Source organism: Talpa occidentalis, unplaced genomic scaffold (assembly GCF_014898055.3).
Source record: "Talpa occidentalis isolate TD23 unplaced genomic scaffold, MPIMG_talOcc4v2.1 talOcc4.12, whole genome shotgun sequence".
NCBI lineage: Eukaryota > Metazoa > Chordata > Mammalia > Eulipotyphla > Talpidae > Talpa > Talpa occidentalis.
The window spans coordinates 4,981,840-5,002,907 of record NW_023601212.1 but is presented as its reverse complement, the minus strand read 5'-3'; the positions used below and the strand labels follow the sequence as shown (position 1 = coordinate 5,002,907).

The 21,068-nt window shown below is 58.2% G+C and overlaps 1 protein-coding gene across 2 annotated transcripts in view; it reads right to left on the bottom strand.

The window, feature by feature from the left end:
- Positions 1-21,068, bottom strand: part of LOC119240423 (rho guanine nucleotide exchange factor 18-like) — a 42,570-nt gene that overhangs the window by 2,284 nt on the left and 19,218 nt on the right. Inside the window, exons 2-19 of one of the 2 annotated variants that reach the window (XM_054692974.1) lie at positions 15,721-15,859; positions 14,829-14,941; positions 14,542-14,682; positions 12,893-13,143; positions 11,903-12,028; positions 11,105-11,222; positions 10,094-10,342; positions 8,711-8,787; positions 7,424-7,602; positions 6,667-6,752; positions 4,689-4,871; positions 3,502-3,639; positions 3,107-3,228; positions 2,398-2,454; positions 2,265-2,312; positions 1,706-2,143; positions 940-1,270; positions 60-185 (exon numbers count right to left, since the gene is read on the bottom strand). In XM_054692974.1, coding sequence (XP_054548949.1) covers positions 60-185; positions 940-1,270; positions 1,706-2,143; positions 2,265-2,312; positions 2,398-2,454; positions 3,107-3,228; positions 3,502-3,639; positions 4,689-4,871; positions 6,667-6,752; positions 7,424-7,602; positions 8,711-8,787; positions 10,094-10,342; positions 11,105-11,222; positions 11,903-12,028; positions 12,893-13,143; positions 14,542-14,682; positions 14,829-14,941; positions 15,721-15,788 — 2,851 coding nt within the window. In that variant the 5' untranslated portion in view covers positions 15,789-15,859. Of the gene's footprint in view, positions 1-59; positions 186-939; positions 1,271-1,705; positions 2,144-2,264; positions 2,313-2,397; positions 2,455-3,106; positions 3,229-3,501; positions 3,640-4,688; positions 4,872-6,666; positions 6,753-7,423; positions 7,603-8,710; positions 8,788-10,093; positions 10,343-11,104; positions 11,223-11,902; positions 12,029-12,892; positions 13,144-14,541; positions 14,683-14,828; positions 14,942-15,720; positions 16,240-21,068 lie in introns of those variants that run through there. The other variant, XM_037504799.2, reaches the window with a different exon arrangement.

Sequence of the window (21,068 nt, the reverse complement as noted above, 5' to 3'; positions counted from 1 at the left end):
GTTCTGGGTTCAGCTGGGCCAGGCACCAAGGGCGCCCCGTGGTCAGGGACTGGGCTCACCTGGGGGGGCGGAGGGGCTGGGGCTGCCTGGCAGGACGGGGCTCAGCGACCGGCGGTTCCGCAAGACGCTCTCGTCCTTGCCCATGAGCTTGTTGAGAAGCGGCTGCTGCTTCAGGTCAAAAGAAGCTACAGAGGGAAGAGGCACAGCTTGGGGTGCTCAGGCCTTGATCTAAGCACACGAGGGGCCCAGTGGCTCTGGCCTCAGCCAGGGTCTCCCGACTCTAGCACTCCCCATAAACAGCCCGGGAGGACCCAGGGACCCGTCTAGGAACAGACACGGTCAGCTGTGAAGGCCCCAATCAGGCGATGAACAGGAGCAGCCCTGCCTGGCCCCAGAAGGGCCCCGGAGAACTCAGACTAGAGCCCTGTGACAGGCTCTGCTCCTTAGGGGAGGCTCCAGGATGGGCTGCCCTGCTGTGGCCTGTACCCCGCAGCACCCGAGGGGCCCGTGCTTTCTCCGCTGGGGAACCACTGCTGCGGGGTCCCCTCTGGACGTGGTCAGAGTCCCCGGTACTGGCAGAGCAGGGGCTGGAGCGGGGCGAGTGCAGCACTGGCCGCCTCGCTGGGCCTAGGTGACCAGGGTGCCCCGATTTTGCTTTGTGACCATGTCCCACGACTCTCAAAAGCCCCTCCTCCCTGAAGTGCCAAGATGGCCCTGGGTCCTGGACCCCAGCTCAGGGCCACTTCAGTTGTGCTTCTGGAGATGAGCGCCCTGTGCGGAGGGGGCCTACCACAGCCCCAGCTGTGCCTCGGGTCTCTGCCGACGCCCCACGCAGGATGGCCTGGTGCTCTTCCCCCTCCACTATGAGCTTCTCTGGTGCCATGAATCCTCCTGGACCAGACCGGGAGGGGCAGGGAGGGGCTACCCCACGGGGCTCACCTGAGCTCTCCCAGCGCTGGGAGCCCCGACTCTTGTTCTTGTCCTTGCCACCCTTGGTGGAGGCGGCCAGCTTGGTGGGGATCTGCTGCTGCACGGCCGCCTGCCTCTGGATCTGGTTGGTGGTGCTGAGCAGGTGGATGGGCACATCGTTCTTGGCTGGCCGGCTCTCGGCAGGGGCACTGTCCCGGCGAGCCACCTCTGGGCGCTCGGGGTGCTCAGGCCCTGCACCCGAGAGCAGGGTGCTCCCCCGGGTCCCCGGCACTCTGCCCAAGGCTGTGGGCCCCTCGGGCCCCTCCCCATTGAAGCTGGGTGGGTGGCTTGCGGGCTGGCCCTGAGAGTGGGAAAAGACACATTCAACACCACTGTCTTGCTGGAAGCCCTCCCTGGCACCCATAGAGCCTCTCCTGGGATGTGTGCGGTGCCACGTGCCAGCCTTGCCTGCCTGCTGCCCAGGGTCAAGGAGCGGCACAGACCCTGCCCACCCACCTGCCTCCTGAGCTGGGCGGGTCTCCTGGGGGCAGAGCTGGTGCCAGGCCTCCCTTCCTGCCTTTGAAACGGACATGGGTCTGCACACTCACATGTGCACACTCATGCTTACACTCAGCCGTGTGATCTCAGAGAAATGCTCATGTGCACGTAATTCTCATGCACACTTTTGCATGCACACGCTCATGCGCATGCACACACAGCCCACACATGCACGAAACACTCGCACTCACGCCCCTTTCACAGCGCACATGCACCCCACTACACCCCGTGCACCCACCTCTGCCTGGGCCTCGGGAGGCAGCGCCCCAGGCGCCGTGTTCTGCTTCTTGAACCTGCGCAGCACCTCCAGCCGCTCCCGATCCCGCTCCAAGGCGCGCTGGGCCTCGCGCAGCCGCTCCAGGTCGTGCTGGTAGGCCTGCCGCTGCTGCTCCAGCTCCCCGCGCTCTTGGCTCAGCCGGTCCTGCAGCTGCAGTGCCTCAGTCTCGCGCTCCAGCAGCCGGGCGGAGGCCAGGTCCAGCTCCTGCTGCTGGCGCCGCAGCTGGACCTGCAGCTTCTGCATTCCCGCCAGCTCCTCCCGCTGCTTCTCGAAGTTCCGCTGGCGCTCCTGCTCCAGCAGCACATTCCCCCGCGTGGACTGCAGCCGGAACTGCTTCTCCCACTCCTGGAGGGTGGTCCTCTGCATCTCCACGTAGCTGTCCTGCTGGGCGATGATGGCCTGTAGGAGGGGACCCCTGAGATGGTCCGGCTGACTTCAGGGAGGGCCACGCCCTTCCCCTGACCACAGCCCCGATGGGGAGACCATGTGCAGCTTTTCGCTCTCCAGGAAGACCCTGTACCTGGAGACTGAGGAGCATTTGGGACAGCGTCTGGATCCGCTGGACAAGCTGCAGGGAGAGGGAGAGAGAGTAGCTCTTGCCAAGTGGTGTGGGGTGAGCTTGCCCACCCCTGAGGCCACGTGCCTTTACCCACCTCTGACTCCAGGACGGCGGGCAGGGGGCTGCCGCACTCTGCACCCAGGGCCTCCACCTACGAGATAATGGCATCAAGGCAGTTTCTAAAGACCGGTGCAGCGTGAGTCAAACCTGCTTACATGGACAAGATACCCCCTATGAGGGCCATGCCCTGCCTAGTCACGTCTAGGTGTCTGGTAGACACAGGCGCAGATGGACCCAGGAGCAGAGGTTGGTGCTGGCCCTGGTGTGGGCAGCTCACAGAGCTCAGGTGAGGCCCGGGCACTGGCCTGGGAGGTCCGTTGTCAAAGTCAGCCAGAGGCAGCGACCCAGGCTCTGCTCCCCCGTCTGACGCTGCTCTGGCCCAGCGCCTGGCAAGGGAGGGCCTCTGGAGGAAGGGGAGGGAGTGGCCAGTGTGACTGGGGCCCCACGGAAAGCTCACGGTCCCTCAGAGCTGTGTCTTGCTGTTGACAAGGCCACCGCTTCTGCCCCGAGCCTGCACACCCCACTTCTCATTACTGGGGTCCTCAGGAGGAAGCAAGGAGGGTCCTCTGCCACTGCATGTGAATGTGGACGACTCAACCATGAAACAAGATGGCGCCTGTCGCCATTGGCTGTGTGGTGGGAAATGCAGCGCCCCAGGTGCAGGCTGACCACGTGTGTTGGTGGTGACCGAGGGCTGGGGCCACGGCACTAAGCGAACAAGCCCCAGTGAGGGAGATACCTACCTGCGGACTTTCCTCGGAGGCCCCTGGGGTGTCACCAAGCTTAGGGTCTGGGCTGCTCACCGGGCGTTGCCTATCTTGGGGCCGGGAGTCTGCGCTGTAGGTCTTCTTCTTAAAGCTGCCATCTGAAAGCCCAGCAGGGAGTGTGAGGGCGCTGCTACCCTTGGGCCCCAGGAGCAGGATGGCCTGTCTGGGTGCTGCTTCAGAAGCTTCTAGAACCCTGGCCACAGAGAGCTTCTAGATGGTTGAGGGGAGGCAGCAGCAGAGATAACAGATGCCTGGTCTTTGTCAAGGACACCATGTAAGGGAGACACTCCAAGAAACAACACAGCCCCTGCCATGGATGCTTCCCCGAGGGCCCCGAGAAGGGGCCTCCCATCCCCCATGCCACCACTCACTCTTGCCAGGGCTGCTCACACTGTCGTAGCCCCCAAAGGTCTCTGCTCTGCGGGGCAGGGCTGCCACACAGCCTCCATCGTCCACCTGGCCGTTGGTGCTGCCCAGTCGTCTGCAGATCAGGCTCTGGATGTCCTCGACTGCAGGGGAGGAACAAGTCACCTGGTGGGGCCACGTTGAGGGTGTTGGGTATGGGGTGGAGCCAGGCTGAGGGTGGCAGGGCCATGCTGAGTAACAGGGGCATGCCCATGCCTTCCCAGCTGCCTGGGGCCAGACGCAGCACACCCCCTAACTTCAGATGCTGCAACCAGAACAGGCCACCCCAGTGCACAGGAGAGCAAGAGAGGGGTGTGCTGGGGGCCAGGGATGCACTCGGTCAGGTGGCCGCTGTGTGGCAACAACCAAGGTCACACAAGTGTCTGGGACACACAGGCATGGCTGGTGAAGGGGCTTTGGGCAGATAGCAGTGGCCCCTGGAGAAGTGTGAGGGAGGACAGTGCTTGGCTGGTACGTGCCGCCCCATCTGGTCTCTGCTCTCTCCCTCTGAAGGGGAGCCTGGAAGGTGGCGGCCATCTCGTTGCCATTCAGAGAGCAGCGAGCTGTCCGGAATGCCTTGGTGAGCACTGGCTGCCTGCTCTGACACCCTCCAGGCCCACATGGGGCCCAGCAGGGTGCGAAGCTGCCAGGGAGCCCCCAGGGTCCTGACCGTGCTGTGAAGCAGGGGGGCAGGCTGCCCAGGGCCTGTAAACCCCATGGCCACTGGCGCTGAGAAGACTCTTCCTGCCCGATGTGGGGTTTCTGGCCCAGAGCCACCTCCTCGGGGGACTGCTGGGTCCAGGAGCCCTCTGAAATGGCCCATTGAAGGCCTGTGTGTGCATTCTTTCTGGGGATGTGGTCAGTGGCTTTTGTATTAGCAAGAAGGGGAACCCTCTAGCGTGGGGGACCTATTCTGGTCAACCTCGCTCCCCGGGGGGCCCAGCGGGTCCTTGGCCGTGCCAGGCCCCGGGAGCATCAGCTGAATGGGAGGAGGGTGATCCAAGTCTGTGGGGGGCACAGCCGATGTGTCCAAGGACGTCCAGCCCCACCAGGTGGGGTCAGCTGCTCTTTCTGCAAGTCTGCCCAGCAGCTACTTGCCCCGGCCAGGGGTGCGGCCACCACGCAGCATGCCCTGCTCGGGGAGAGTACTCACGCTCGCGCATGGCCGACTTGAGAATCCGCTGCCCCTGCAAGTTCTCCGAGGGGTCCCCGCCGCGGAAGAGGAGGCGCGGCTGTGAGGGGTCGTCCGGCCCACTCATCTCGGCCATCTCCAGGTAGACCTGCTGCTTCTCACTGAGGATCTGCGCGATCTGCTGGTCCTTGGCGCTCAGCCGCTCTGGGAAGGCACGCGGAGGGAGGGGCGGTCAGCCGCCGGGGTGGGGGACCTGGACCCTGGGGACCCTGCTAACAGCACACGCCGTCCTGGCAGCGCTCCCCTCTGCTCAGCCTCACCATGGGGCCGAGAGGGAGCAGCCCTGTCTCTGCCCGAACTATACAAATCAAACACAGCGGGACCTTTGGGGCTGACTTATTAGTTAGGGGGCACAATGGAGTCCTGTGAGGCGTATTTTCCTTATCTCAAAGATCTTCCTCCAGGCATTTAGGTCAAACTCCTTCCAAGTCTCCAGGCTTTATACTATTTTTTGCTGCCACGACTGTGACTTGCTTTAGTAGATGTCCTCGGTGGCGACTGCTGGTATCTCTATACCTGTATCACGTTCAGCCAAATTATTAACTCTCTTAGCAGTGCCGATGGTTTTCTAGTTGAATCTGTTGGATGTTCTAGGCACATGGTCACATCCCAGGCAGAAAGTACTCCCTTTCTTGTCCTGGCTGGACCCCTTGGGACGAAGCTGATAACCCCAACGTGGCCAGCCCTGCCTGCCTCCTGATTTTGAGAGGCGTGGCCCTGGCATTTCAGTGTGAAGGGGGAGAGATCCTTTTGATCAACGATGAGGAAGAACAGCTTGGCCAAGAAAATATCTTTTTATTTCGAATTCATTAAGAATCTTGCTGGGAGTGAGTGGTGAACAGACACTGCTGCGTGACTGGGGTGCGTTTTATCCCCGTCCAGCAGAAACAGAGTTAGAAGGGGGTGAAATGACCTAAGTCATTGCTATGCTGCAGCTCAGTGGGTATTATTAATACCCCAAAAAGTGCACCTTGCCCCACAAAGAGAAATAAAATATATATGACCTCATTTTATGTACTTATTGTTTAAGTGTTATCTGACTTAAAAACAAATAGAAATAATAAAGGGAGGTTGACTGAGGCCACAAGGTACAAGGAACTGTTCTTGGCAAGGAGCTCATAAAAAGACCTAAGATGGGGAGGGGTGATAAACATAAGGGGGTGCACCCTACAAGGGAAGGGTCTTCAGTCCTAAAAAGGAAGGGGGTGCTGACATGTTCTGTGAAACAGGTGAACCTTGAAAATCTCACATTCTGTGAAACCCACCAGACCTGGGAGGACAAACACTGAGTGACCCCGCTAATGTGAGGCGTCCAGAAGAGGCACATGGCCAGACCCCGAAAGTAGTGGTTACCAGGCAGGACAGGGGGATGTTAGTGGAGATGGGGTTTCTCCTTGGGGTGATGAGGACGGCTTAAAGGCAAAGGTCACACAGCCCTGGGACACACGGAAAAGCTGCTGCACGGCAGGCCAGTGGACGAGCTGTATGGTGTGGGAGTTGCACCTCGGTAAAGCCGTTAAAAAAACCCCAAACAAAATGGGGGCGAGAGGAGGGCCCTGGTCACAAAGCCAGGGCTGGGCTGGGTCAGCCTGGCCCCAGAGGAGGCTAAGGGGTCCCGTGGGGTCCTTGCATATGTGGCCCACGGAGGCTCCTCCCTGGACAAGGACAGGGCGAGGGGGCTGCTGAAAGAGACCCTGGGCTGAGAGCTCCCCTTCTCGCCCCCCTCGGGAAGGCACTACCCATGACAAAGTCCAACCCAAATGTCCTGCAGAGCTGGCAGACACCACCAGCCCACAGCAAAGCGCCAGGCTGCTCAGGCGGTGACTCCGCTCTGTTCCAGAAGGGCCAGAACAGAGATGCCACTGATGGACCAGGGCCCGCTGCCCGGGGTGAGGCCGTCACTGTACGAGGGACACGTGGTGGGCGGGGCCTCCCCTACCTTGGAAGTCCCTCAGCCTCAGGTTGCAGGGCATCTTCCTCTCTTCTTCAGCATCGCCGAAGGGCGCCTCCGCCTCATCTGGACAGCTGCAGGGAGAGGGCACGCGGGCAGCAATGCCCCCCAGGCTGGCTGGAGTGGGCGCCCAGGGTGCAGGGACCAAACGCTAAGGCAGTCTCATTTGGGGCGTGCCCTGGCTTGTTAGTGCAGAAGTGTGTGTGTGGGGGGGGGCAGGGAGGGATGAAGCCTCAGCACGGTCAGGCTCGAGGTGTCGGATGCAACTGTCCTCCTCGGGCCTTCACCACCCATGTAACCCGCAGGGGGAGACACTTCTGGAGTCGGCCAACACCGGCCGTGAGCACAGGGAGCCGAAGCTGAGTCTCCAGGGAGCTCTGAGCAGCTAAGCTTCTGGGAAGTTTCCAGGTGTAAAGAGGGAGCAGAAGGCTGGAGGGGCCTGAGGGCTGGGGTCCTGAGGGGTCCCCAGGCCTGTGGAGGAAGGACAGGACACCATGGCCTGCTCTGACAGTCCTGGCCCCAGACTGGGGGCCCTCTGTGTCAGGGGAACATCCCACCAAACAGCAGGTTGAACCCCCCTGGCCAGAGACCTCTGGGCATTTGTAGCATTCAGCAGGTGGAGCAGTTGAGGGAATGGCGCCCTTGGCCCCCTCTGATGAGGGGCTGCACAATGCAGCAAGGTGGAGCGAGGCAGAAAGCAAGATGCAGGGTCACCCATGCCGCTGCCTGGCCCCGGCTCCCTCACCTCTCCACGGCCCTCCGGATGTGGTCCACCCACGCGTCCCTCTCCTCCTTGGAGCTGGTGCACATGTGGTACATCTCTGGCCCTTGCATGGACGCGCTGATCAGAAACATGGCCCTCTCCTCGATGGCCACCTCCCGCACGATGAGCTTTTGCAGGGAGATGATGGGATGCTTGGAGTCCTGCGGGGGGTGCACAGTGGTCACTTTGTGTCCCCTCATATCCAAACAGCTGTGGGATCCTGAGTCTGTGGGGAAGGGGACTGAGGAGGGGGCACAGGCCCCACTCATTTTCGAACAATTCGAAACAGGTACTTTGCCAACTGGGCCAAAAGAGATACTATCACAATGACATCCTTGCATCCTTCCAACACGTTCACTTAACGTGCTTAAAAAATGTGTTTCATAACCAGTAACACATGGACACTGTACGGAATTCAAAAGACAGGGAAGGTCGTCTGTCACCACGTAAGCTTCCCGACCCTGGCCCAGGCACCCAGAGGCACTGGTATTCCCACCCCTGTGACCCGACAGGGGGTAACATCCCACATCAGTGAAACCCATGTTTTGAGTGGCTGCTGACTGTCCCCCAAATCCCTATGTTGAAGCCCCAACCTCCCCCTAGCCCTTCTGCACCCCTGACGGGGTTATTTGGAGGCAAGACCGGTACGGAGATGAATGTTGAAATGAGGCCACCGAGATGGGCCTTAACCCAGCATGACTAGTGTCCCTGTGTGAGTGGAGCAGACCCAGCCACGTGGGGAGGGACACGGGAGAAGGTGACACCTATGCACGAGGCTGTGTGGGAGGCCAGTGTACAGCAGGCTTGGTTCGGGGCCAGGCTGTTCCGGGCCAGCACACATGGGGCACAGGGGCACAGTTTACACGCAGCAGCCGCCTGGACTCATCCGCAGTGCTAAGCCAGCAAGGACGGGCCAGGAACTGCTGAGCGTGTGTGGGAACACGACAGAGACTTGAGGGGTGCTGGGAGGAGCCCCGAAGCCTCTGTCAGGTAGCAAGATAGGACCCTCATTTTGGGAAAATTCTACTCTGGCCTTGCTGGAGCCTGCTGGCCTTTGGGGGCTGGGCCAAGGGCCCCTGTGGATGGGCTCTCAAGGCCCCTGCCCTCTGCTGGCCTCATATTCTGTCGTCGAGGCCCCTGCCCTCTGCTGGCCTCGTATTCTGTCGTTGAGATGGCCTTGCTGCCCCCTCCACTCTGCCACCTGCTGAGAGATGCCTAGAGAGGCCCAAGGCCCGGTGTGGGGTCTGCCCCCAGGAGTGGGGTACGCACCACAGAAGCAAAGACATATTTCTGGTCCTTTTCCTGGAGCAGTAAGAGCACGTCGGTCAGCAGGACGGCAAAGATGTCTGCAGAGAAAGCACAGAAGCAAAGTCTTCAAGGACTGCATGCGCACAGCCCCGAGGGCAGCAGGTGAGCAGGCTCCTGGGGCTCCTGGCCCAAGGGCAGTGGCTGAGTGGGCTCCGGGGGGCTCCCCGCCCCAGGAGGCCTGGCTCTCTGGGCTCTGATGAGCGGCAACAGTGAGTGGTCGGGTTCTCCTCCGCTCCCCGGAGCCCAGGCAGCTCTGCAGTCACGACCCTGAGGTGGGGGTCAGTCACCCCGCTGACTTTCAAAAAATTCAAAGCAGATACTGTCTCTGGCAGCAGGGGCTGTGTTATAGGCCCTGTGCCCTGATAGCCCCTGCACCCTGCACCCTCTGCTGCCACGCCGCCCGCCGGGTCTCTGCGTCTTTGAGAGCCTCCTGACTGTCCAAACGTGGACTCCCTCTCTCTTCTCTTGGCTTCGAGTCGCCTGGACCTGAGCCACGTGCCTGCATCCTGCTCCGACCGCCATGGCATGCTTGGGCCCTCACCCCGGGCTTCGGGCAGCAGCGGGTGCGGGTCCCCATGGACGGCGACCTGTGTGCTGAACCCCACAGCCACGGGCAGTCCTGACACTCCACAGGAGCCCTCCTGCTGCAGGAGGCGTGACCAGCATCTTCCTGGGGCTCCCCTGCTTCATCAAATACCCTCTTCGTGTGACGTGTTGCACTAGACCTGCTGGCTGCCTTTACAGCGCATATCACACGCTGAACTGCTTGTGTTGGTGCTTGTCCCTGTCCTTCTACAGCCCGAGGCCAGGCCTCCAGCCACCCAGGTTGGGGATAGGCACCCGGAGATGCTCAGCTGTATCTTGGCTACATGTCACACAAAGTGCCACTAACACCCTCCGTCCCTGAGCACCCCCCACCAGTCTCTAATGATGCTGATGCCAGTGGCCAGGCGGGGTCCAGGATAGGACAGGACCCTCAGTGCAGTGGCCCGAGAGCACTCTGGTCTGGGATCACACCAGGATTCTGGAAGGAGGCCTCTCAGTGAGCAGTCCTCGCAGGGTTTCCTGTCCCTCTGGGCCCTTCCGTGTGTCTGGGCCTCCTCAAGCCCCATGCTTCTGCACAGAAGCCAGTCACTCCACGCACTGTCCACTTACTGCCCCCTGGAATGGACCACACCATCCTGCAGCACAGGAAGGCAGTGCTGGCCCAACTGCTGCCTTCTTGTCCCACCCTGGCCACCTGCTCTCATCTCACGGAGCACGACACCCCTCGGCCACGAAGTAGCCAGCCACCGGGTGGTGTCACCCCCCCAGGGCGGCCCCATGGGTGGCCGTGAATCTTACCTTTCAGGCGCCCCGACGTGGTCTTCCAGCACAGCGACCCCTCAAAGTGCAGCTGCCGCCGCAGCATGTACTCCTTGGGGAAGGTCAGTCCGTTCTTGAGCTTGCTGGAGGACTTCAGGTCCATCTTGGCCACAATCTCCTTGAGGCGCTGCTCCCTCTCACACTCACTGACCCTGGCGTCCACTTGTGAGATGATGTCTTTGATGAGGCCCAGTGCCTGGGTCAGGTCTCCGTAGTCCTCAGAGCCAGCTGCCACACACAGCAGGGGGTGCTGGCCTCAGTGCTTACTCATGACCACAGAGGCGTGGACAAGCGCGGGGTTCTGTGAGCTCTCCAAGGCCACTGCTCAGAGGACCCTCGGGAACCACTTTCCAACTAGAGTCCCCTGAGATGCAAGTGCTTTTCCAAAGTCAACACTGCAGCCCAGCATTTGGTTTTTGCCGAGACGGAACCGCTGGACACAGAGACCAAGGGGCCATCCAGGTGGCCAGGGCTGCCCTGCAGTGTTTCCCGCCCCTCTGTGGTAAACAACTTGTGTCCTTGAGTGCGTCACGAAGACTCTCCCAGCACCTGGCATCCCCGGAGCTGGCTCCTCCCCAGCTCAGGACAAGGCTTTCCCAGCGGGGGCCAGTGCCCGGAGGAGTGGGAGGCATGGCCTGTGCTGCCTTGGCCTCTGGGAGCTGCCAGCTGTGCTGCGTGCCCTACCCCCCTCCCTTTATGCACCCCCCGCCCACCCCCCCCCCCCATGCCCTGGTCATGTGACATGGAGGTGGGTCCCCGCTGAGCCTGTCTGGGCCATAGGACTGAGGACCTACTTTGACCCTGACTAGGGTGCTAGGGCTGGGGGGGCGACAGCAAGTGAGCTCAGGCACCTGGCGCTAGAAGCCAGTGGGCCCCGCTCGGTGGTGGCCTGTAAGTGGCTGCAGAGCCCAGCTGCTTGAGGCATAGGGCACAGGGATCTCTTCTACCTGCTAAAATGGGGAGTGAGGGTGGACCCCCCTGGGGCCTCACCTTCCGTGTTCTGGATGATGCGCTCTACCAGCACGGGGTACTTGGTTATGCGCTGAGTAACCAGGAGAATACACTCCTGCACGCCCAGCCGTCGCACGATGGAGGAGTTGCCGATTTTCTGGGAAATGGAGAACAAAACCACGTCATACTGCCTTCTTGGGTCCTGCCACGCCAGTCAGTGCTGCTGCTGAGGCAGGGCGCCTGCTCGGTTGGCTCATGGGCGCTTTCCTGGCTGCTTCAGTGGGTCCTTGAAAGCAGGGAGCACCTGCTGCATAGAGAAGCCACCCACACCACCTCGCCTGTTCTTAACAAGGGCCTGTGCACCAGCCACGGAGAGAGAAGCCAGAACACATGCTCTCACACTCACCCCAATCCTGGCGGGGCTGTCGGGACCCTCTGGAATGAGACCATGTCTGTGCCTTCTGAACGGCTCCCTGAGGCACTCCTCTGGCTAAGGACCCAAGAAGGGGTCCCCTATTTCTTGGCAGGCCAAGGGCAGCTTTGTTCTCCATTCTGCTGTCCTGCTCCCCTCCGTACTCCCGGCCACCATGTTTCTGGAACACTGGCCACCGCCAACAGCTGCTGCCAGGGAGGGTCAGGGGGCCACCCACGGGGAGCTGTGAGGTTCTGGGGACAAAGCTCTGTCTCTGTTTCCTTCTCACCAAAACCCTTTCTAGTTGTCTTTGGCTCATGATGTCAGGTGGCCTTAATCCCAAGAGCTCCAAAGGCTTATAGTTCTCTGGGGAAAAAACTACTGCAAAGAGGATACATTTTTGATTTAAAAAAAATTATTTTCACCTTGATCAAACTGTGAAATTTCTTGTTTTGCTGCAGCAGCAACTTGTAGTGGCTGACAGCTTCATTGTGGCTGCTGCAAAAGATGCCGTACTTTTCCTTCATCCTCTCTCCATTTTCACCAGAAAACTGAAGAAAGAAAAAAGAAATGTTGAAATTAGACACAGAAAAACCCACCAGGGAATCCTCCAGCTCATCTGACTGTGCTAAGATGCAGGTTTGGACGCCGGCGATTTTGTTTCATGCTTCTCAGTCAGAAAAATGCCTCGGGCAGGCGCCTCCTCACCCGGCACGAGACAGGCAGAGTGAGTGGGTGCTGAGGGACTCCCGTCACAGGTGCCGTGGCCGTTTCCCAAGTCCAGGGAGGAAGAATAAACTTCAGCTGAAGTTTAAAAATGTAAAAGCCGGGCCTCCCCGGTGGCACAGCGGGTTGAGTGCAGCAGGCTGTCCGCAGCCTCCACAGCGCCGGTTTGATTCCTGGACAGCCAGGGAGAATCCCACATGGCGTGCAGACCTCTCCTGTCTCTCCCGCTGCTCCCCTCAGCAGTGTTTTCGGTCCGCCTGCCTGTTCTGCTCCCCACTCTGTCTCTGGTGAGTCCTCTCACCCTCCCGTGACTCTGGCCTATACCCCAGCTCTTGTATAAATAAAAAAAAAAAATAAATCTCAAAAAAAAAAAAAATGCCAAGGGATATTCGAATCAAATGCACTCAGTGATCCAGGATACTCCGTGCACTCAGGAGGCCAGTCACCCGCGTCAATCTCGGCCCAGGCTCAGGTGCTGACCACAACTCAACCCACGGATCAGACTTGTCCACAGGCAGGTGTCTGACAGCTAGATACACCGAGGTCAAAAGCAAAAACTAAAAGTCCACCAAGAGCCGGAACACAACTCAGGGGTGTCTGGGCAAACACCTCTGCAGGGGCCTGGGGCTCTAGACCGCTGCTCTGGGGAGCAGGCTCTCGACAGCAGGGTGCCCTCACGCCGCGCCCACCTGCTGCACCAGGAGGTCCCCGATTTTCTGGATGGTGTAATTCCGGTTGCTGCCCTCCTCCAGGGACTCCTGGCGGCGCGCCTTCAGCCGGGCCAGGAAGAGGCTGTGCACTTCCAGCAGGTCGTCGGCGCAGGGGAAGAGCAGGCCTATGTCCTTCTTGCTGAACTGCAGCTCCTCCTGCAGCGCCCTGGAGTAGACCTTCAGCATGATCTTGAGGGTCCGCACGTGGTGCGCCTCTGTCTGCATCAGCTCTGCAGGGACACACAGATAGCACTCACCCTGTGGGCAGGACGCCTGGCGCCCAGGCTCACTGCATGTGCCCCCACGGGCTCTGCCAGCTGGCATGGACCTGGGGTGGGCCACAGGCACCATGCACACTGCCCTGTAAGCCTAAGACAAGGTGCTGCGCTAGCGCCAGGCTGCTTAGACACGTGGGTGACGATGCCAGAGGCCAGAGGGAAAGGCGTTCGGAGGAGGGAGGGGACACTGTGTGCCTGGAGAGGGGCAGAGCGGGGGTGGGGGGGGGGGGGGCAGAGGACAGGGCTACCAGTGTTGAGAGCTCTTTGAGCTCAACAGCAGGGCCCAGGGCTGCCAGCACAGCAGCGTCTGGCCTGGCCATCACTGTTTCTGCAGGACCATTGGGGCCTGGGGAACACCACTGGGTTTTCCTCCCTATCGCACCCCACCCTACTCTGGCCCCAGCAGAGAGGTCTGCGGGCAAAAGCGGGAGGAAGCCAGCCCAGTGGGCATGCCTGAGCACCTGGGTGAAGAGTGAAGACATGTCTCCAGAAAACACAACCCCAGCAGTGGGGGACAATTCCCAGGGAGGGAGGACCCCCTGTAGCATAAGAAAAACAAGTGAGGGCTGTGGGGAAAGAAAGGTCTCAGGCCCCAGTGTGTCTGCTTTGGGGAAACCTCTCTTGCTTTGATCTGGGGTCGGTTCCTGGAGGGACCTACGTGGGGCGCCTGGCATGAGGAGAGACTCTGTGCTGTGTCTGGCGACCCCCGCAACCAGCATCAAGACAGTGGCTAGGGGCCTCTGCGGTGGCGCAGCGGTTGAGCGCTGGGCCGCGAAGCTGCCCGCAGCCTCTGCAGCACCGGTTCGATCCCTGGCCGCCGGCAAGGGTCCCACATGGCGCGCAGACCTCTCCTGCCGCCCGCTGCTCTCAACAGTGTACTTCGTCCGTCTGCCTGTTCTGTTCCACGCTCTGCCTCTGGTGAATTCTCTTACCCTCCCGCGCTTCTGACTGTACCCAGTGCTTGTATTTAAAAAAAAAAAAAAAAAAAGACAGTGGCTGGCCTGCAGCTGAGGGGAAGCACACACAGAGAGGGGCGTGTCTCCAGGACCTCCTGTTCGCAGCCACGCCAGGCCTGGCTGTGGTTACCCGGCGCAGCTGGTACGGGTCCTGGGCCATCTTCTCTCTCAACAAGGTAAGGGGTGAGGCCTGGGCATGCAGGCACCGCGTCCCTAGGGACAAGTGCTCCCCAAGCACCCTCCAGCCACCTTGTCCTGGCACTGAGGGCAGAGTGGCCCTGGGGAGGCCGCGGGGGCAGGCAACACGGTCAAGGGCATGTGGGCGGCTGAGTCCCAGAGAGGAGAGGAAGGAAAGCAGGGAGTGGAGGGCAGCGTGGCGGTGGGGGCGCCTCACCATAAAGCACATCCTGTCTCTTCACCACCTCCCTCTTGTGTGTCCTTGCGTATTCTGAGTCCACGGAGAGGCTCCAGGACTCGGCCTCGAACTCGTGGGCGTCAGACTCAATCTCGCTCCTCAGCGAGGCGGTGTAGGGATCTGGGGAGAATAAAAGGCGGCTGCTTGGGCCTGGAGCCGGGTGGGCTCTGGTCACTCCTGAGGACAAGCCAATGGGGTCCCGGCCCTTCCAGGTATGGGTGGCGCCCTGGGGACTCCTGGGGAAGGGGAAATCCAGGGGACTGTACCTTCCACATAAATGGACTCAGCATTTGAAGATGTCAGCCAGAGAGCATCATCAGCTGCCTGTTTGAATTTCAGAAAAGCAGAATCGACTTCATCCATCTCTCCCGTGGCTGGTCTAAATAAAAAGAAACAATTATCTCCAAAACTGAATCAAACACACACACACACACTCTCTCTCTCTCATTCTAGATTGTCACTCCAGCTGATCAGATGCTCTTTTAGGACTTTCCAGATTTCAACATAAGCCTTTGCTCTGTCACAGATGATGTTTGAGGACCAGGAGGTGACTTGTCCATGTGACGCCAGCACCCCTGCACCATGATTCACTTTCACTAAACGCTCATGAGCATTCCAGGGGCAGTTAATTACCCGCCTCCTTTACTGGCCACTGGAGCCCACTGGGCTTTTCTAGCAAGAGTCAGACAGACGCAGCCTCACAGCAGAGGGTAGAGGGAGACCCCTCGGAGGACAGGGAATCGGTTTCTCCCCCGACCCCGACTTGCACAAGGACCTCAGGAGCCATGTCTTATTCAGGCAGCGGGCTTGCTACCCGACACCGCCAGGAGCCCTTGAAGCCAGGCAAAGGTGTAAACCACAGACACCTCCGCCAGGCCACCCCCCAGGGACTCCCAGCATCGGCCCAGCACAGAGCCCCATCTACAGGTCCTGGGAGGGATCCAGGCAAACTGGCCCCCGGGGTCAGACACACCCAGAACACTTCTTCTGAGACAGGAGAAGGGAAGACTCTCCAGGGCAAGTGCTGACGGGCATTTCCCTGCCTGGCTGGGGATCCAGAGCAGATTCACACGGACCTGGGAGGGGGTCTCCTTTCAGAGGCTGCCAACGCCGTACCCCACTCCCTCCCTCCAGCTGACAGAGCTGACCCCTGCTTACCCGGATCGAGTCCCTGTTCCTGCCGGGCTGGGAGCTGTCTGCGGACCCCCCTTCTGGGACACGGTCATGCCGACATTCCTGGGCAGGGCCGGGCTGCCTTCGGACAAGAGGGTGGCCCTTGGGTGCTCCTTCAGGGACGCTGCGACAGAGGCAAAGACAGAGTTGGTGCTGAGGAAGTGGGCGGGGAAGCGGAGGTGGCCCCGCTCCGACTGCGCCGGCCGCAGCACGGACAGGATCTTGGAGGTCAGCAGCTCGTTATCTAAAAAGACATTCTCGCTCCATTTCCTAGGAAAAGAGCCATAGAAAGACAGCTCAGGGCGGCCGTGGAGAGCCCCGCTTCTGTCTCCGCCTTTGGAATGTGTGTTCCCCATGTCCACGGCAGGGGCACAGCCAGGCGTGGCCGGGCTGTGCCTCTTATACCTCTGTGCGATCCTTCTAGAAATGCAAGGCTGCGTCTTTGCCGACTGTATTGGCTGAAGCAGCAGGTTGTAGGGCAGGAAATTGGTCCCCACTGAGACCATTTAGTGTGGAAATCACACAACAACAGAAAAAAAAAACCCTGACACCCTTCAGTCCGGGAGGGGGTGGGGAAGCAGAGAGCAGTTTACATTCACCCTGATGAGTCTGAGCCCACACAGCGCACCATTGTAATTAATCTGAGGGGGATGTTGGGGTGACTGAGACCCAGAGACCACCGGGCAGGCTGTTTAGCCACAGGTGCTGTTCACAGTCGCGGTGATAGAATTTGACCACCAAAGCGGACGGGCGGTTCTGGTTTTATGCAGTAAATTTTGTAAGCAGGTTGTTCAGGCTGACCTAAGAGCTGAGATAGGAGGAGGCACGGGGCTCCCTGATTCCCTATCAAACTGCAGAAACTCCCTATCAAGCTATATTGTCAATTAGGCTAATCTGCCCCTCCTATTTGACCCGGTGATCATTTACGGCAAACCTAGTGGAAACAGGTTGCTTAGCTGCACCGGAAAACTCTGTTTTAGTCAATGACACCAGTGGCATTAAAAAATACATTTGGGCCTCCTGGTGGCGCAGGGGTTAAGTCTCAGCGCTATCAAGCTATCGGCAGCCACTGCAGCATGAGTTCGATCCCCGGCCAGGGAACTACCCACATGGCACAGCAGACCTCTCCTTTCTCCCTGCTGCTCCCCTCAGCAGTGGATTTCAATAGATCTGCCAGTTCTGCTCCCCACTCTGTCTCTGGTGGATCTTCTCACCCCTGCACCTCTGACCTACACCTCAGTTCTTGTGTGCATAAATAAAATAAATTTTTTTAAAGATTTATTTATTTATTTATACAAGCACTGGGTACAGTCAGAAGTGCGGGAGGGTGAGAGAATTCACCAGAGCCAGAGCGGGGAGCAGAACAGGCAGAAGGGGTGAGGTACACTGCTGAGGGGAGCAGCGGGCGAGGCAGGAGAGGTCTGCGCGCCATGTGGGAATCTCCCTAGTTGGCTGGGAATCGAACCTGCGCTGTGGAGGCTGCGCACAGCTTCACAGTGCCGCGCTCAACCCGCTGCGCCACCGGGGAGGCCCTACGGATTTATCTTGATCATCATCTCCCCGCTAGAATGGGGACAGTGCCTCCCACGGAGCAGTGCCAAGAAATCAGTTTCACGGAATTTTATTCAGCCACAAAAAGGAAGGAAATTCTAACACGACGTGGATGAGCCTTGAGGACGTTGGCTGAGTGAGGCCAGTCAGCCACAAGCGGGCGAATGTGAGAGCACCAGAGAAAGCACTGGCGGGTGGCAGAGGCCAGGAGCTGGGGAGGAGCGGGGAGTGGGGGGAGGTGAGGGAGGAGGAAGAGGACTGTGGGGAGGAGGAGGTTGGGGGAAGAAGGGGAGCTGGGGGAGGAAGGGAGGCTGGGGGAGGCTGGTGTTCAGTGGGGACAGGTTCCAGTTTAGGAAGATGAGCGAGTTCTGGAGCCGGAGAGTGGGGCAGGCTGCACAGCGGTGTGAGTGGGCTGAACGCCATAGGATTTTAGTCTTAAGGGCTAAAATTAAGGGTTAAAATAGTCCACTGTGATGTTATGAAAAAGCATGATTTTTCTTTGGGTGACGGAACAGCTCTGCACCCCGGCTGTGGCTTTGGTGACACGGATGTAGCTATACCCACCCACGCGCCGCGGCCGAGGGAGGCGCCAATGCCTGGCGGCTGGCGGCTGAGGGTGCCTAGGAACTCGGAGCTGGTCTTGCACCTTCTTGTGGGTCTTAAACTTATTTCAAAATATGAAGTTGCAGCTGATTCTCATTATTTACAAGAGTGGTGTTCTAGAAGGTCCCAGTGGACACTGAATTAGCAAATCCCCAACCGGTGCTCTTAGGGAAAGACAAGTTAGGTTCCTGTGAGCTTCCACCTATATTTTCATCAACCAGTCAATACAGTTTTGTGTTGTGGGCGTTTCACTTGAAAGACATCTTATTAAATATACACAGCAGATGCACTAACACTGAACTGATGGCCCTCGGGACTGTAACTCGCGCCTGAGGGATGCATCTCTAACACAAGTGTTTTCTCCATCAGGCGCATCACAGCCTCCTGGCCTCTGCTTGGGGAATGATTTAAATAGCCAAATCACCAGCAAAAGGGGGGGAAGTGACTTTTTTTTTTTAACAGTCTGAGCTAAAAGAAGGCAGAGTGCCATTTAATTCAACTTCAGCTGGTGACATCCACCGTGGGTTACTCCAACTTTTGTTGTTCTGCAAGTCTGAGAAAGACAACAAAATCCCACAAATGTTGATTTAGGGTTACAAATACCTTTTAGTGGGTGATCTGCAAATACATAATTGCTGACAAATGAGGACTACACAGAAAAAAGTCACTGTGAGAAGTTGTATTCTAGAACATCCTCATTTGCTCAAGTACAGCATATCTCCTTAGAATACATGTGATCTAACATCTTTCTAACACTACACTGCTGCCAAAAAAGGATCCGAGATGTTTCTGTTTCGGGTGGCGGTGGAGGGACCTTTCACAAGAAAGTTTAATGACGCACAGTGTGACTGCTGAGATAAATGCCTCTGTCCCCGGAGGAGTCTGCCTCCCTCATGCCACTGAAGGTAGTTCTGGGCCACTGTCCCCTCTGGTCCTAATCACCCTAGGGTCAGGCACCAGACAACTAAGATGATTCAAGTGAGCCAATCCTCTCCTGGCCCATTCCCCCAGAGGAAACCAGAGGAAGGTGCCTGCCCTGTTTTCCTGCTCCCCACTCTGACACCCCCACCACGGCCAGGCCCTCCTGCTCCTCCTGGGGCACTGTGGATGAGAACTTCTTCCTCAGGACAGTCGTTTCTGTGTCTGCCTGTCTTATCTAGAAAATCACAAGTTTGAAACACACCCTGGGCACCAGTGGCCAGGAGCCCAGAGGTCTGCCTGCCAGGGCCGGGGAAGCCTCAGACCTCCTTGTCAGTTTTCTTACTTCTAGACGGACGGCGTCATACACAAAACTGTGGGGCTACTGGCAGGAATCTAAATGGCGCATCCCAGTCCGGCGGTCCCTTAGTCAAGAGGTGAACGTGAAGTCACCATAGGATCCCACAACTCCACTCCTGGGTATCTGCCTAAGAAGGGGTCAAGCTTACACCTACACCGACATGAATGTCCACAGCAGAACCATACACAACGGGCAAAGAGTGGAAGCGACCCAAATGCCCACCTACAAACACATAAATACAATGTGCTTCATCCACACAGTGGAATATTATGCAGCCATAAAAAGGAATGAAGTACTAATATGATGGGATGAACCTGGGGACCAAGATGCTAAGCAAAAGAAGTTAAATGTAAAAGGCCACCCATTTATAGGCTCCCATCTCTATGAAACGTCCAGAATAGACAAATCCATTAACAGAAAGGAGATTCCTAGGTGCCGGGACTGGGAGGGGGCTGGAGGGTGACAGCTCAAGGGGTTTCTTTTGGGGCATTTGGAGAGAGACACGAATACATATCCTCTACCACTGCATCTTCCTAAGCCAGACAGCCGGGGGGGATGGACAGCAGGGGTGCGCTGGGCCTGGCCCGCAGAGCGGGGTTCGGGAGCGCTGCTGCCTAGCACTGTCTGCACCCCATCAAGGCCACCCTGGAGCCTAATTAGCACCATCTGCCCTCTGCTGCGAGGGCCATCGATCTGCGCACCCCTGCCGGCTGCGGCGGCTGCTTACTGCAGAGCTGTTCCTGCTGGGGGCCTGGGGAAGGGCAGGGACGAAAATAAGAAGTGAAGAGTGAAAATGGAAAAGGTTCTTTGCCTGGAGGGAAAAACCTGGTTCTCAGCCACACACAGACAGCAGTCTGTTCTCAAGATGGTTTTTAAAATATCTGTCTTATCTTGGTTTCTTGAGGAAACAAGTGGTCTGGGAGTGAGTCAGGGGGCTAGGCTTGTGGGACAGACATCGTGATCTGGTCTCCGTGACTTTGCTCCCCAAAGGATGCTGCTGTACGGGGTTCAGGTAACCGGGGCTACTTTCTAGTGTCCTCGGGCTGCCATGTGACCCTCCGTCTGTTCTAAGCCCTTGACAGGATGGACTTTCCCCCAATGAACAAACACACCTATTCAGCTTTTGCAGGGATCATAAGGCCCCACAAGGAAACTCCATTAACAAGACTTCACTTAGAAACCTCTTGAAAATCATTTTCAAGGAAGCGCAATAGGACACTTTAAGTGCCATCTGAATCACGTTTTCTAGAAGCTCACTGGCTTCTAGAGAGATCAACTTTCAAGCAATAATTTTATATTTTACATGGCAGATTTCTGCTGTTGCTCAGTGGTAAAGCAAGTGGAAACACCTTTTGAAAGCACAGCACAGAGTTCCCCGCCGTTTTCTGCAAAAGGCCGTGCAAGTAGAGCAGCTGGGAGCCTCCTTCCCAGTGGTGCAGCAGTTTCCAAGGCCTGGGCTTGAAGCTGCTGCTCCTGTTCTCATATCAGGCCCCCCCCCCCACCTGCCCCCATTCTTTGTTCCAGCAAATACCTGTCTTTCAGGCTGAGAGTGCCACCTCTCTCTAGAGAGTTCTAGCAAGCACCAGCAAGTGTTCGGGAGACAATTAAGAAAATCTGATACAAAATGAAGTCTTCAGTTCACAGTTCTGGGCTTTTCAGCCACCTGAGAATAGACTGGATCGATGCCAAGACAACTCATTGATTTCTTTGCCTGCTTCATTTTGATGTTACACAAGCAAGACTATAAAAAAAGAGTAAAAATATAAGAAGACAAATGAAATAAAGGAAAAACTGAACTATTGCTTCAGGGGACAAAGGACAAAAACAGGTACGTGGGGCTTAGACCACAGCCTGGTGTGCAGCTGTGAGCCAGAAAGAGCCCTGATTCTTCCTCCCTACC